Consider the following 16,279-nt stretch of genomic DNA (forward strand, 5'->3'; position numbering starts at 1 on the left):
CAGAGTTGGTGGTTTCCCCTGGAGGAGACCAAGAAAATAGCCAAAATACAGTGACAATTTTGTTTTTTCCAAAAAAATTGGAAAAAAGGGCTGCCGAAGAAGGCTTGTGGTTTTTTCCTTGAAAATGCCATCAACAAAGGGTTTCTGGTGCTGAAATCACTATCTTCCCACCTTTCAGGAACGGGCAGACTTGAATCAGAAAACCAAATTTTTCAACACAAATTTGGCATTTTACTGGGACATACCCCATTTCTACTATATTTGGTGCTTTCAGCCTCCTTCCAGTTAGTGACAGGAATGGGTGTGAAACCAATGCTGGATCCCGGAATGCTAAACATTTCTGAAAACTAGACAAAATTCTGAATTCAGCAAGGGGTCATTTGTGTAGATCCTACAAGGTTTTCCTACAGAAAATAACAGCTGAAATAAAAAAATATTGAAATTGAGCTGAAAACAACAGCCATTTTTCTTTATGTTTTACTCTGTAACTTTTTCCTGCGATGTCAGATTTCTGAAAGCAATATACCGTTTTGTCTGATGGACTCTTCTGGTTGCGGGGATATAAAGGGCTTGTAGGTTCATCAAGAACCCTAGGTACCCAGAGCCAATAAATGAGCTGCACCCTGCAGTTGGTTTTCATTCTATACTGGGTACACAGCAATTCATTTGCTGAAATATGAAGAGTGAAAAAGAGGTATCAAGAAAACCTTTGCATTTCCAAAATGAGCACAAGATAAGGTTTTGAGGAGCAGTGGTTATTTGCACATCGCTGAATTCCGAGGTGCCCATACTAGCATGTGAATTGCAGGGCATTTCTCAAATAGACGTCTTTTTTACACACTCTCTTATATTTGGAAGGAAAAAATGTAGAGAAAGATAAGGAGCAATAACACTTGTTTTGCTATTCTATGTTCCCCCAAGTCTCCCGATAAAAATGATACCTCACTTGTGTGGGTAGGCCTAGTGCCCGCGACAGGAAATGCCCCAAAACACAACATGGACACATCCTATTTTTTTTATAGAAAACACAGCTGTTTTTTCCAAAGTGCCTACCTGTAGATTTTGGCCTCTAGCTCAGCCGGCACCTAGGGAAACCTACCAAACCTGTGCATTTCTGAAAACTAGAGACCTAGGGGAATCCAAGGAGGGGTGACTTGCGGGGCTCGGACCAGGTTCTGTTACCCAGAATCCTTTGCAAACCTCAAAAAGTGGCTAAAAAAACAGGTTTTCCTAACATTTCGGTGACAGAAAGTTCTGGAATCTGAGAGGATCCTCAAATTTCCTTCCACCCAGCGTTCCCCCAAGTCTCCCGATAAAAATGATACCTCACTTGTGTGGGTAGGCCTAGCGCCCGCGACAGGAAACGCCCCAAAGCGCAACGTTGACACATCCAAATTTTTTGAAGAAAACAGAGGTGTTTTTTGAGAAGTGCCTACCTGTCGATTTTGGCCTCTAGCTCAGCTGGCACCTAGGGAAACCTACCAAACCTGTGCATTTCTGAAAACTAGAGACCTAGGGGAATCCAAGGAGGGGTGACTTGCGGGGCTCGGACCAGGTTCTGTTACCCAGAATCCTTTGCAAACCTCAAAAAGTGGCTAAAAAAACAAGTTTTCCTCACATTTCGGTGACAGAAAGTTCTGGAATCTGAGAGGAGCCACAAATTTCCTTCCACCCGGCGTTCCCCCAAGTCTCCCGATAAAAATTATACCTCACTTGTGTGGGTAGGCCTAGCGCCCACGACAGGAAATGCCCCAAAACAGAACGTGGACACATCACATTTTTTCATAGAAAACAGTGCCTACCTGTGGATTTTGGCCTCTAGCTCTGCCGGCACCTGGGGAAACCTAGCAAACCAGCACATTTTTGAAAACTAGAAACCCAGGGGAATCCAAGATGAGGTGACTTGTGGGGCTCGGACCAGGTTCTGTTACCCAGAATCCTTTGCAAACCTCAAAATGTGGCTAAAATAACACGTTTTCCTCACATTTCGGTGACAGAAAGTTCTGGAATCTGAGAGGAGCCACAAATTTCCTTCCACCCAGCGTTCCCCCAAGTCTCCCGATAAATATGATACCTCACTTGTGTGGTTAGGCCTGGTGCCTGCGACAGGAATAGATCACACAACAGTCAATGTTGGTCCTTACGTTAGGCAGCTGTTGACCCTGGGGTGATCCATTCCTGACACAGGCACTAGGTGTAGGCACTCAAGTGGGGTAGTATTTTTATCAGGACAGGTGAGGAGTCACTGGGTGGTAGGAATGTTGTGGATCCCAGCATATTCCTGTAGTTTGTGTGACAGAAATGCGAGAAAAATTGAGTTTTTTTCAACATTTCAGCTTTGCAGGGTATTCTGGGTAAGAAAACTTTGGGGAATCCACACAAGTCACACCTCTGTGGACTCCCCCGAATGTCTAGTTTCCAGAAATGTTTGGGTTTAGTGTGTTTCTCTATATGGCCGCCGAATCCAGGACCAAAAACACAGGTGCCTGCCTTACAAAACCAGTTTGTTTTGCCATAGACAATTTTGATGTCTCCACAGTATGATTTGGGTGGTGGGATTTGGGGCTGAACTAAATTGGTGAGCTCCCAAGAGAGCACTCTCTCTCTGCTTGCTGCCGCATTCACCTGCTCTCTGGGTTGGCCTAACCCACTATTACCCAGTTGCACGAACAGCTTGCGAAGGGACAGCAGGACTGTCCTCATCACCTCCCTCATAATGTACTGGAAGAGGAGTTTTCGAATGGGACTCCTCTGACTGAAAAATCACTCCCAGAGTCTGCGCCATTGTCCTATCCCTCAGATGCTGTCTCAGTATCTGATGTCTCAGTCTCTGATCCTATGTCAGAGCGGTCCTCTATAACCCGAGTGCAGGCAGCAGTCATCCATCAAGATGCCATCTCTGCTATTGGCTAAACTGTTGCTCTAAAACACTAGCCTACGTAGACAGTCACAAAATCGTTGGTGTGTGTGAGATACGTGCAACAGTAGAGGCCACTTTACCTGCGCTTCTTCCCTCAATCAGCACGTACTTTCAAGACACTCAAAAAACACCTTGTCACATACCATTCGTCACAGTCTTTAGCACCTCCTGCGCCCAGTCCAACAATCATTATTGGTGCTCCCACTCCCTCCTCCTCGGATTCCCTCATTACCACCCAGCAAAAGTGTCCTTCATCTCTCCATAGACTTTACTAATGTAGTCAGCTATTTACATAAAATACAGATGTGCTCTTTGCAGTAGGCATATAAACCTTCTGCGCTTCTTTATGGCACTAAAACTGCCAGTAGACAAGTCGGACCCTTCTCCCCCCAGGGAAACCACACACATATTGACAAAAGTGATATATATATATGACAGCCAACCACCTGAAACTCAACTCAAGCAAAACCGAAATAATCATCTTTGGCCCACACAAAAACACCTGGGACCCCCCATGGTGGCCCACCACGCTAGGCCCTGCACCCACCCCCGCCAACCACGCACGCAACCTCAGCATCATCCTAGACTCCTCCCTCTCGATGACCCAACAAATCAACGCTCTTACCTCCTCATGCTTCAACAAACTCTGTATACTGAAAAACATTCAAATGGATCCCCACAGAGACCAGAAAAACTGTCACTCACGCACTCATCAGCAGCAGGCTTGATTATGGAAACGCCCTCTACGCCGGCACCACTCTAAAACTCAAGCGCAAACTACACGCATCCAGAACTCAGCAGCACGACTCATCCTCGACCTCCGCCGACACGAACACATCTCTCCACACCTCAAATCCCTCCACTGGCTCCCCATTGACAAAAGGATCACCTTCAAGATCCTCATCCTCGCACACAAATCACTCCACAACACAGGCCCTGCCTACCTCAACGAGAGTCACCTTCCACACCCCCACACGAAACGTCCGCTCAGCTGACCTCTCTCTCGCCTCTGTCCCCCGCATCAAACACACCACCACCGGGGGCAGATCCTTCTCCTACCTTGCACCCAAAACCTGGAACGCACTCACAACCCACCTTCGCAAGACCCAAAACCTACTTCTTTTCAGGAAGGGCCTCAAAACCTGGCTTTTTAAACAGTGAACCTCCCAGCCCCTTTCCCTCCACCCCCCCCCAGCGCCTTGAGACTCTCACAGGTGAGTAGCGCGCTTTATAAATCTTTTTGATACAGATCTACCTCTATATATATATATATATATATATATATATATATATATATATATCTACATAGATATATCTATAGATATATCCATGTACCTAGATATATCTGTCTACATAGATATATATAGATATATACATATATTTTTTTTTTAGTTGTTGTATGGTTTCCTTGGGGGCCAAAATGGCCCTCAGGGAAACCCTACAACATCTAAAAAAAAAATAGCCCCCACAGGGGGTCACCCTGCCCACGGGCGACCCCCTGTCATTTAATTATTTTTTATTTATTTATTTATTTTTTTGAAAAAAAAAAATTCCCCTCGGGGGGGGCGCGATCGCGCCCCCCCCCCCCCCCCAGGGGGCACCTACCTTTAAAAAAAAAGAAAATTATGCCGGGGGGGGGGGGCGGCCCGTTTTCCGGGGGGGCCGCCCCCCAAAAGTGAAATCCCTGGTGTCTAGTGGGGTTTCCTGTCCCCCGATCGCAGCTGTGCTGCGATCGGGGGCCAGGAAACCGTTTCAGAAGGCCTCGTAAGAAAGGGGAGACTCTCCTCTTTCTTACGAGGCCTTTTCAAAGTGTTTCCTGGCCCCCCCGATCGCAGCACAGCTGCGACCGGGGGCCAGGAAACACTTTCAGGAAGGCCTCGTAAGAAAGGGGAGTGTCTCCCCTTTCTTACGAGGCCTTCCTGAAAGTGTTTCCTGGCCCCCGATCGCAGCACAGCTGCGATCGGGGGCCAGCAAACACTTTCAGGAAGACCTCGTAAGAAAGGGGAGACTCTCCCCTTTCTTATGAGGCCTTCCCGAACGTGGAAAAGGCCGTTTTCCCCATCAAAGCAGGAAGCGGCCGCAAGGCTGCTTCCTGCTTTGATGGGGAAAACACCTTTGCAACGTCAGCGCGCCTCGCGGCGCGCTGACGTCACAAAGGGGCGGGTGGGGGGCGGGGGGAGACACGATAGCTTCCGTGTCTCCCCAGGGAAGTAAAAAAAAAAATAATAAATCCTCGGGTGCGACGCACCCGAGGATTTATTAATGCCCTTCCTGGTGTCGGCCACTGGTCGTGACCCGCACCAGGGAGGGTGTGTGGGCGTCGGCCAGTGGCCGACGCCCGCACCTAAGCGGTTAAATATCAATCACTGTGTATATTTATAACCTTGCCCCACTGGATTGTGGGGTAAGAAAAAATCAAATGCTAATAACCTTATGTTATTTATTCTCCTGGGAGAATGTGTGGGGCTGGGCTGGAGGTAGGGGGCCGGAGTAGGGTTGTGTTCACACAAAGTGCGCATGTCTGTTTGACCGCCCGTGTTGGGCCGGCCAAAAAGACATGCGCACTTTGCCTGTTATCTACTCAGCTGCACAGCACATCCGAGTGGAGAAGATGCCCAGGCTCCCACTCTTTTGAGTTTCTATACATCACTGAAAGAACACATTTGTATTTTTGTATATGCCCCCTTAGGAGATGTATATACACTTCATGCATCCGTTATTCTGTAATTTGAAGAAAAAAAAACATACAGCCACATGGGTTAATAGAAACGTTTTCCATATTGGTTGACAAGTTCATTTAAAAGAAAAAAACAAAGGGCTCGAATGTATCAAATAGCTAATGATTTTTAACTATAAGGTGTTTTTAAACGTGTTTTTTTCAGATAATATTATGTAATTGTGGACTATTTTATTTACCGGAATCTTTCAGTGGCAATGGACGGGACAATCACTCTGTCAAAGACCCGAAGTAAATATGCGCTGACCCTGGAAAAATGTGTTTAATCGCAGAGGCAACCTGAAAATGCCCTTGTTTGAAACAGCAATTTATTGCTGAACAATTCATTACTTCTAATGTGATTTTCAGCAATCTCAAGGCTGCATATTGTTTAGACCAAAGAGAGGGTGGAACGCACAGTGCAGTTACAGCGTGGGGGAAGAAAGGTGTGGGCGATCAGTGCCCCTTTCTCGGCTGATAGAACAACTGAGCTTCTGTGGGATGTGCTGATGCTATCAATTTCCTCTGCAGAATCTATAGCAGGAACTAGCAGCTATTGCAAGGTCCCTGCTCATAATCATAAATCAAGTGAGAGTTACCTTTTAAATGTAATTCCAGGAAATAATTCTTCGTTGCTAAACTGTTTCAGCTCTCCGCATTCTACGTTTTTAGTGAAGCTACATGTAACAAGGCACCTAGAGACAAATGATCAACAGTGTCACAAGAAAACAATGTTTTATTTTGACTGCTAGCCATTCTGTTTTTTTTTCAAAAGCCCAGCTCTTTACAATGGATGTCACATGCCCAGTCTTAGATTTCAAAATTCATTTAAGTTTAGTCTTTTGGAAATTTGAATTCATAAAATACTTTGCTTATTGCCTCTTCTTACCTTGGTTCGCTGTCAAAACAGTGATGCTTTTGAGGATTTATTGCAGATAGGTAATGAGATTGCTGAATGTTAAATGCAGCATTCAGAATTCATTAAGAGGGACGAGATAGTATGTGGGAGGGGTCGTTGTGATATTTAGGAATGTAGAAATAGGTGACAAAATATTGATTTCAGTCGAAAACCTGAAAAATGTATGCAGCTTAGGGTGATTTTTAGAGCAAAGTACATCTCACAACTGTTTCTCTCTAGGTTGTGCACTATGCACACATTTTGTCTGGAAAGGACTTAATTGTGGGAAAAAAATGTGTTGATTGTAATATTTTGTTCTATTTGAATAAACGCCTGCTGGAAATGTGAAAAGTGTAAAAAAATCATTTCTGGACACTTTCACAACAAACTTGTCTTGGAAACTGTAAAAAAAAAAAATATATATATATATATATATGGGAAAGTCAGCCACTTACATGCGTTTTGTTTTTTTGCGGAAAATCGTGACTTATAAGAGGCAGCTAATGTTACACACTGCCCACTGTCACCTAAAATGCTTTTCCACGTCTGAGAAACGCTAGAAGGTTTTTGGGGCAAAAATAAACAAGCTTGTTTGTACAATAGTGTCATTATTTTCGTACTTGTCCCTTGAAAGTCTGCATTAATTAAGCTCTTTCAAAGTCACAAAGAAAATGCAGTGCATATCCGGTTTCCACGTAAATTAGATACAAAACAGCATATCCAGTGTCAGCACAATGCTAAGACTGAAAATGAAATGTGGGAAGGAAGAAGGTAGTCGAATAAAAGGCGAGAAACCACTTATGCTGTGAATGGACCGATAATATGGAATTTAATGTAACTTGACATGCTTAACATAAACTGCGTGCACCACTCTACACAAATAAGAATCAAGGTTTTTGGTAGGTATTTGTAGAGTTCGGCTGTACTCTTCTAGTGTTTCCACCACCCACTCGGCTGAGGGCTGGCATCTACACTCAACCCAGACCCATCCATCACAGGCGTCACCAGTCAGGTGACCCTGCAAATAAAAGAGGCCGGCGCACATGCCCAGTTGTACCAAGCACAACTATGTGTCGGTGTCACTCATTTATGGTAGCATGAGGGCCTAGGGCCCCCAACACTGAGGTGCTCATTCTGAGTTTGGTGGGTGGCAGAGGCTGCCTGCCAAACTCAACCCGCCACCTGACCGCTGGTGCCATCAGGACACCGCTGGCCATATTCCAACTTCACCGCAGGGCCGGTGGGCGGAAACTGCGGTGAAGAGGGCCTTAACATTGACGCTGGCTCGGAATCGAGCCGGTGCCAATGTGGCGGTGTAGTGGGTGCAGCAGCACCCGGCGCGCATTTCACCGACCGTAATTCGGGCAGTGAAATCCGCAACAGGGCTGTGTATGGGTGCCCCTGGCACCCTCATTCTGCCAGCTTTTCCACAGCGGTGTGAACCACCATGGAAAGGCTGGCGGAATGGAACTTGTAACCCGGCGGGCAGCGCTGCTTGCAGCGCTGCCCTGGCAGATTACAACCGCTGGGACCACCAGCTGAAGGCCGTCTCCTGCGTGGCAGTGTCGGTGGTATTGCCGCGGCATTTCGACCACGGTCAGAATATGGCGGATCAGACCGCCAAGACCGCCAGACTCAGAATGAACACCTGAATTTCTACACTGGATTAAAAGCTTTATATATAAATTTGACATGAAGATAGGGTCGAAAACTCACAATACTTATTCTCTCTTCATCTAGTCTTCCTTCTGGACTCTCTATTTTTTGTGTGTATTTTATGCATTGTGCTTTTTCTATTACTCTTTTTTTCCTTTTGCTTTCTGTTATTCCAGCCTTCTCTCAACCTGATGATGCTGTAAACATAACTTCGATCATTCAGACAATTCTAGCTTAGGCCGATTTTAGCACTCTTCCGCAGAGCTTTAAATGGAAAAATAGAAGTGCAGGTACTCTGTAATAGAGTACCTGCTTGTTTCTGAGAAGTGCCGGTACTCTCCAATTAAAAGTATTAAGTTTTTCCTGAGATATGCCGGTACTCTCCCTCTCAAAATAAAAAAGTGCCGGTACTCAGTACCGGAGAATACCGGCCCATTTAAAGCACTGCTCTTCCGGACTAAAGAACAGTGCCAACTGCCTGAGTTAGTGTCTAGCTTCTGTTAAGAATGCTCTTTACATTTCCAGAGAGAGGTATTCTTTCTGCACAACTGGAAATTATATTGCTTAATATCTGAAGGGATGTTTGAATGATCCAGTCAGAGAGCTCAGACAGAACTTGCACAACTGCTGATATTATTATGGCACTTAAATTTGCCATTGCTATCTACTTTTAAATACCTAACAAAGAGTCTTGAACGGGTAATCTATGCATCAAGAAACATATTTGGATGATTGTTAAGGCAAGCGTGTGCACTAATACAAATTAGATTGTTCATAATACATTGGAAATGTGATCATATTTGGTTGAAAATATAATTTTACCATTGGAAGAGCAATGAATAAGACAGGATGTATCGTCGATTTGCTATTCGATTCTTTTGGGGGCCTCCCATTTGCATTAGTCTATACAGTATTATATTCACTAAAAATACGTTGTCTGTGAATAAATGGAGTTTTGTTCTTGATCATTACATTTATGGCACTACAGACATATTACATTTAACAAGATTATTGTGTTTGCTTTAGTGGCAAAATGTAGATAACCTGGCATTCCATTTCATTAGAATGATATGTAACTTTTTCTCATTCAATCTTTGATTAGCTGCGGTCAGGGCATTGAATTTTCAAAGTTTTCTTAATGGAACCTGTGTGACAAAATGCCCCCCCCCCCCCCCCCGAACCCCCCCATCCGGTTATCTTTTGAGTTATTTGCTGTCTTGTGTCAGTAAAGCAATTTGTAATGGAAAGTAGGACAAGACCTAGGGAACATATGTGTATTCGTTCTTCAGTCATGCAAACTTACATGAAGCCCAGCCGATTATTTAGTTTCAATTTTCTTTAATAGATTCTGCTGTTAGACCTTTTTGATTTACTGGCATGCTAATGTGAGACTGGAAACAGATTAATGCCACTGTAAGAACTGTGCTTACAGTTCTCAGCTTGGATACTAATTTTAATATACAAATGATGATATGCCTGCATAGTAGGATCACAATACAATATGTGTATAATGTATCCTGGAGCAAATGTCAGAATAATAACGAACATAATCTTGGTCGGAAAAGTCATGTAATACAACACTATGCAAGGATATCATATGCAGAAGATTTGCAGTATGTAAATGTCTCCTTAAAACAAACTGGCAGTAAACATGATGTTAAAATGAAAAAGAACTAGAAAGATGAACCAGATGAGTGATTTTAACATTATACATAAGGCGTGTTTTTATAGCACACATGCACCAATTAAAAGGTCTCTATGCACTATTCACAGATAGGAGATGTCCTTTTGTTATTCAACTGAGTGACACCATTTTATTGACATTGCCAGCACGAAAGGCTGTGTTAATCTGACAGAATTACAATCTGTTGCTTTGGGGTCAAACACAGATCCCTGAAGGGGATGCACTAGTCCACTGAGCTACCAGACCTGGCCTAGTCAATGACAAATAATACTAATATATCTTTGCAGTTATAAAGTCCTATAGCTTTAATCTCGCAGTACAAACATGAATAAATGTGGCTCTGGCTCAAAATAAGAAAGACTCAACACTATATAATGGGGAATATTGCTCAGCACCCATGGACCAGTCTGACAGCTGTAGCTGTTGATCATGGCTGTAGCATTCCACGTGCAAGGTATATAATAATGCAGCGTTTTTCTTCTCAGATGTTCATTGTGTTATTTCTTTCTAACCGGATGCTAGTGGGAAAATAATGCAATTACTCTCAGCCTCCTGACAGCCCTCCAAATCTTGCTTCCAGCTTAACTGCTCAGACCATCCAATGGAGGCTCCTGGGACATGAACCAGATTGGAAGACTAGCAGCAGACAGATGGTTATTTGTAATCATCATGTAAATGTTAATCCTATAAAGATTTTTCGAGCCTCAGAGATGCTGTACTGGGAAGTAGGATTAAGGGAATTATTGTGAGACAAGAATGTTTCTGCAGTCCCGCCATACCCGTAGTATCACTACAAATTCCTAGATTCCTTTAAATGCAATTTTTACTTTTTAAATAGAGGGAGAAGTTTCACAGGTTTCTCAACAGGACACAACATCAGCAAGAAGGATGTCGGGATGAGGCCCTGTTTATGCAGGTGCTGCCATTTTATTGCCTCCTTGCCTCCATTATAGTAACATTTTTGGGCTCCATAGGTGAGATGATTCAAAAGGTTTATCTAAAATATGCTGAAGAGCATGTCTGCACCAGTTAATACATTATTGCTCAGTTCCAGAGTCTGCTCACAATTGCATGGTACTTGTTGTCAATAACTGTGTTCAAGGAACTGTAGGGTGAACATCAATTGAAATAAATCCAGCAGCTCAAACACACAATATATAATTAAAAAAAATATATATTTTAATGTGTTCATGTAATACATTCCGCTTGTGTGTGTATCTTCTGCCTTTCTAGTAATGAATGGGTACTGTCTGTAGCATGAAATTGTGAAGGTTATACCTATTGGCTTTTGCATGTCTTACAAAAAGATGGGGTTCATATAGGACATGAGGGAAAAGTAGATGGATTTGAAGGCATTTATAATGACAATCCTAAGTGTGTTAAGTTTTATGTCTTGCTTGACAACACTTCTCCCCACTGGCCTATAGGTGTCCCTTATTTAAAATATGCTAGAGTGGCTTTTGGCTCCAACCAGAGAGGTATTTCTCCCTCACTTGATGCTAGTGGTGGTTTGGTGTATCGCTCAACCTCTTAAAGATGCACTGAATCATCACACATCAGATAATTTATCTGATTGGTGCATTGTTTACATAAAGTTATGTTTTTGTTATGTGTTTTTCCCTATAGCAGGCTTTTTTAAATGCATTAGTCATCACTCAAAATGCAAGCCAGGCTTTGCCTATACTGTTGTAAAGCACTACTCATCCCAACCCCTTAAAATCAAGGGCAAAAGCCCCGTGTCTCTTGTGAAGTTAACACATTGCCAGTGCCATTGGGTTATATCACCACAGTGGCTATACCTAGGAGAATATACTGAATGAATTAAATCATTTTTGGCAACATCAATACACAGTAAGGTGAGATCACAGACACCATCAAGATAAACATAGGTATAACCCATAAGTGAAGTCTAGGAATCTGTGTCACTCAAGCCTTGCATCATCATTGTTAGCATTTTCCAAGCTAAAAGGTAATGAATGAAGATTATGTAGGTCAGTTGCATAATAATATGTGTGAATGGGATGGTGCACTGTATAAGGGTTGAAGTTATCACAAATGCTGTGTGTTGTTCACATCTCACTGTAAAGGTTAATGTTCTCAGTCAAATAATTTGGTCCACTCTCAATATTTATTAAAACATACAGGGTAACTGCTAAGAAGACATTTTCAGTTTCAAGCTCAAATGGTTCTTCTGGAGAATTATTGATTATTAGTTCTAACTAAATGCATTCAGGTTCTCAATCAGCTACTTCTTGCAAGCCCACTACCCAGAAACAAATTATTCCTACTGCATTGCTTCTCTGTCAACCCCCATATCATTTAGATAAAACTATATGTCCTGCAAGGAGTATGATGTCTTCTTATTGAGCATCTTCAGATGTTGTTATTGACTAGTCTAAAACATCTTCTCACTGACCACTAACTTAGGATTATTCAACATTGCTTATGCACTATATGCCTGAGTGTCATCTAGAAACACGTATTCTGTGTGGCGATTCTTTGATATAATGTCCTTCATGTAATTCCTCTTCTTCCCTTTGACAATCAATTATCTGTCTTAGGTCATTTTGTTAGGAAAATACATATAAAACAATGTATATAGAATCTACAGTAAGACACTATCCTGGCATACTCAACGATAATAATAATCATGGATCAAGTGGAATGCAAACAGTAAATAGAGAGTAGTAGTTGTATATAATGCAACACTTTAACAATATTCAAACATAAGTCGTGTCTTCTGAGTTTTCCTGATTCTTGCCTCCCTGTCTCTGTATTTAGAGACATTGATAATAACTTGTCACATTATTTTTACAGTAGAACGTCATGCTGACCCTCCCTTTTACAAAGCACTTTTTCTTATTTCATTTTAGTACTTCGTGATGACTTCCGGCAGAACCCTACAGATGTGGTTGTGGCTGCTGGGGAACCTGCAATTCTTGAGTGCCAGCCACCTCGAGGACATCCTGAACCCACAATCTACTGGAAGAAAGACAAAGTTCGTATAGATGATAGAGAGGAACGAATAAGTGTAAGTCATGCAATAATTTTTTTTTACATGTTAGTTTAATATTAGTTGTTGGTATATTATGCAAGGTCCCGATATAGGTTTAAAATGGCCAAATTATTGTGACGGTTCCTACAAAAGTTATATGTTTATACAATTCAGTGTAAATTGAACTCAGTAACATATTCAATTGTTAGCCTTAATATCTGTCATAAGCCTGGACCTTCTTGACCTAAGTTAAGCATTCCACTACACTTTTTCTCTGTTTGATTGTTTCTTAAACGAAATGCATGGACTTAATTGTATTAAAGTCAGTTCCTTAGAACATATAAATTGAATGCTTATGGAAAATGAAATGTAGTTGTCTTCTTTAGGATGTTAAGTAAGTGATCAATGCTCCTTTTAAGAAAATATAGCTTCAGAAATCCAAGCGGCATAGCAAGTATTATCAGGCATGTCCTCACAATTACAAATTCATCAACGAATGCTGAATTCTGCTCTGTTTTCTTTAGGACTGCAGGCATCATTCAAAATATTGAGCACATTTACTAAATATCACCCTTTAAAATTATGTAATATTTATAATGAACGAAATGTGGTCGTATTCAATCTAAACTGGTATGTAAAGTTACATGATGGAGATTTTTTTGGGGCTGTAAGTTTTAGAAACAGAGTTGGTTCTCGGAACTGCCCCTCAATTTGCATCAAAAAAATATGTAGCAAGTGGAACGTGCACAAACAAACTCAGATACCAATATTATTATTGTTGGATCTACTGGCCAGCCTCAAATGCTCCTAAAATGCAATTCTTCGTATGGTTCCCTGAAAATTTTCTACCAACCTTTTCAACACATTTCAAGTTTTGAACTCTATGCAGACATTTTACTGTTTGGTTAAGGCATCTAACAATTCACTGTCTCTGGTCAAGGAGAATTCATTTTCAAACAAAATATAAGATACTGTTGTAAAATACCTTCATAATAGTATATTGAGGTTTGAAAAACGGTTCACCTATTCTCATTACCCTACTTGCATGGTCTGACTTACTGCATATACAGCCACAAAAATAGGTCTGTTGTCTGTATTGGACTCTTGTCACACTGCAGTTAGGAAGTGATACGTTCATTCTACTGAATCAATAACTTGGTCAATCATTACTGCCTAGTCTCTCAGGCATGTATTCATCCTCATATAAAGCAGGCTATTTTCAGCCCCAACCCTCCAAACAGAGCCCTTTAGAGGTGAGAAACGAAGACATTATGGGCCTGATTACAACTTTGGCAGAGGGGGTTAATTCGTCCCAAATGTGACGGTTATCCCGCCTACCGTATTACGAGTCCATTATAGCCTATGGAACTCGTAATATGGTGGGCGGGATATCCGTCACATTTGGGACGGATTAACCCCCTCCGCCAAAGTTGTAATCAGGCCCTACATATCATCTGGATCTGCAGCTTAAATTAACTTTTCTGTTTTCATGATCTTATTTTATGAATGTCACATGTTTCAGGCTTGGCAAGGCAGTATACTATGCCTTTATGTAGTGCTTGCTTAAAGAGATTTTTTTTTTTTTTTTAGATGCTATATTTGTGATCAGTTCTTTATCCATCACAGCTTTGGGGTTTCCCCATCCTTATTTCCAGTTCAGATTTCTCAGCTTCCACTTTCAGTTGGGGGAACTGACATTCTACACGCAGTAGCTGACGGTTTGCACCTTCTGATAAACAAAGACACTCACCCTTAAGAGTCATTAACAGCACCTCCCTGTCAGTCACATCAGTTTTGTGTTGAGACCTTTTGACACATTAGTCATTAATGTTCTTTGAGCTTATTCAATGAAATAAATGGGAAAAAGGGGCCAGATGTATGAATATTCGGTTTTGCGACTCACGAATTGCGAGTCTTAGAGACTCGCAATTTGCGAGCCGCAAAACCTGATGTACAACAGTGTCAACAACACTGTTTGCGATTCCAAATGGGGTCGCAAGTGGCCTACCTCATAAATATTCATGAGGTAGGTTGCAATTTGCGACCCTATTGGGAATGACCGCCCTCACAGGGATGGTGGCCTGCTGGGGACAGCAGACCACCATATGTGTGACTGCTTTTAAATAAAGCAGTGTTTATTTTTTGAAATGCATCCCATTTTCCTTAAAGGAAAACGGGATGCATTTAAAAAACAAAAATGAGAAGTTTTCTTTTCATTTTGTCAGAGCAGGCAGTGGTCCCTGGGACGACTGCCTGCTCTGAAAAAATATTTTTGCTACCAGTCATAAAGGGAAAGGGGTCCCATGGAGACCCCTTCCCGTTTGTGAATGGGTTTAGCACCAGTTTGTAATTGGTGCTAACTGTGATTGTTTTGTGACCGCATTCATGGTTGCAAAACAATCATACAGCATACTACGACTCACAATTAGGAAGGGAACGCCCCTTTCTAATTGCGACTCGCAAACCTATTTTGCGATTCAATACACAGATTACCGAATCGCAAACTATGGGTCTGTACATACCAAAATGCTTCTTTCTTCTCACAAACTGCCCAATTCTATGAATCGAGATGTTTGGGACAAGAAAAAAGTACGTACATCTGGCCCTAGGTGTAGTAGAAATTTCTCAGTCAAAGTCTAAATAGTAGGTCTTATGAAACTGGACACACCAGTAGCGCCAAGTTCTTGTACGTAGAATAGAATTCTAGGGCTTTTATTTTTCATTCTGTATCCTTCACAGTATACATAATAATTATTTATAAATCTCAATCTCACTGCTTTCCTTTGAAAGATTACCCTGAAATGCATTTTTTTTTTATTACAAGATATCATGTTGTCTCCTTTTTGTCATACACAACTATAACCACATTCATGATGATGTACAATGAAAGAAATATGATCCAATCTGCACAATATTGCTTTTTTTATTTATAAAATATTGTCGAAAGTGGTCAAAGCAATGAGGTTGTTGATCTACCAAGATGGCTGTCCTTCAAATTAGCTTTTTTCATTTAAAAGGTACAGTTTCCCTTTCAGGACCTTTAACATTATATTCAACATTGTACATACATTCCAATGTATATATAGCAAGGCTGTTAATATCTACCCTATTGCATAGTGGTACAAAAGTAAAATAACATTGTTAACTCCTAAAGGTTCAAATGTTTTTAAATAATTTGTTACTTTATTATTTCAGATACGCAGTGGAAAACTCATGATCTCCAATACCAGAAAGAGTGATGCTGGAATGTATACTTGTGTCGGAACCAATATGGTTGGAGAAAGAGACAGCGACCCTGCGGAGTTGACTGTTTTTGGTACTGTTTTTTTCCCTACTTTTTCCCTTGAAAAAAGAATAGTTAGTATGTACTTATTTCTTAGTGAATGACATATTTGTGCCAGGGCTACATG

At 41.7% G+C, this 16,279-nt stretch overlaps 1 protein-coding gene across 14 annotated transcripts in view; it reads left to right on the top strand.

Moving 5' to 3' along the window:
- The window catches only part of ROBO2 (roundabout guidance receptor 2), a 709,977-nt gene that overhangs the window by 467,573 nt on the left and 226,125 nt on the right, over window positions 1-16,279 (top strand). For all 14 annotated transcript variants that reach the window (XM_069204134.1, XM_069204124.1, XM_069204131.1 and 11 more), the window contains exons 3-4: window positions 12,748-12,905; window positions 16,065-16,185. In XM_069204134.1, coding sequence (XP_069060235.1) covers window positions 12,748-12,905; window positions 16,065-16,185 — 279 coding nt within the window. The remainder of the gene's footprint in view (window positions 1-12,747; window positions 12,906-16,064; window positions 16,186-16,279) is intronic.

The sequence above is a fragment of the Pleurodeles waltl genome, chromosome 8, assembly GCF_031143425.1.
Source record: "Pleurodeles waltl isolate 20211129_DDA chromosome 8, aPleWal1.hap1.20221129, whole genome shotgun sequence".
In the NCBI taxonomy this organism is placed as follows: Eukaryota; Metazoa; Chordata; class Amphibia; order Caudata; family Salamandridae; genus Pleurodeles; species Pleurodeles waltl.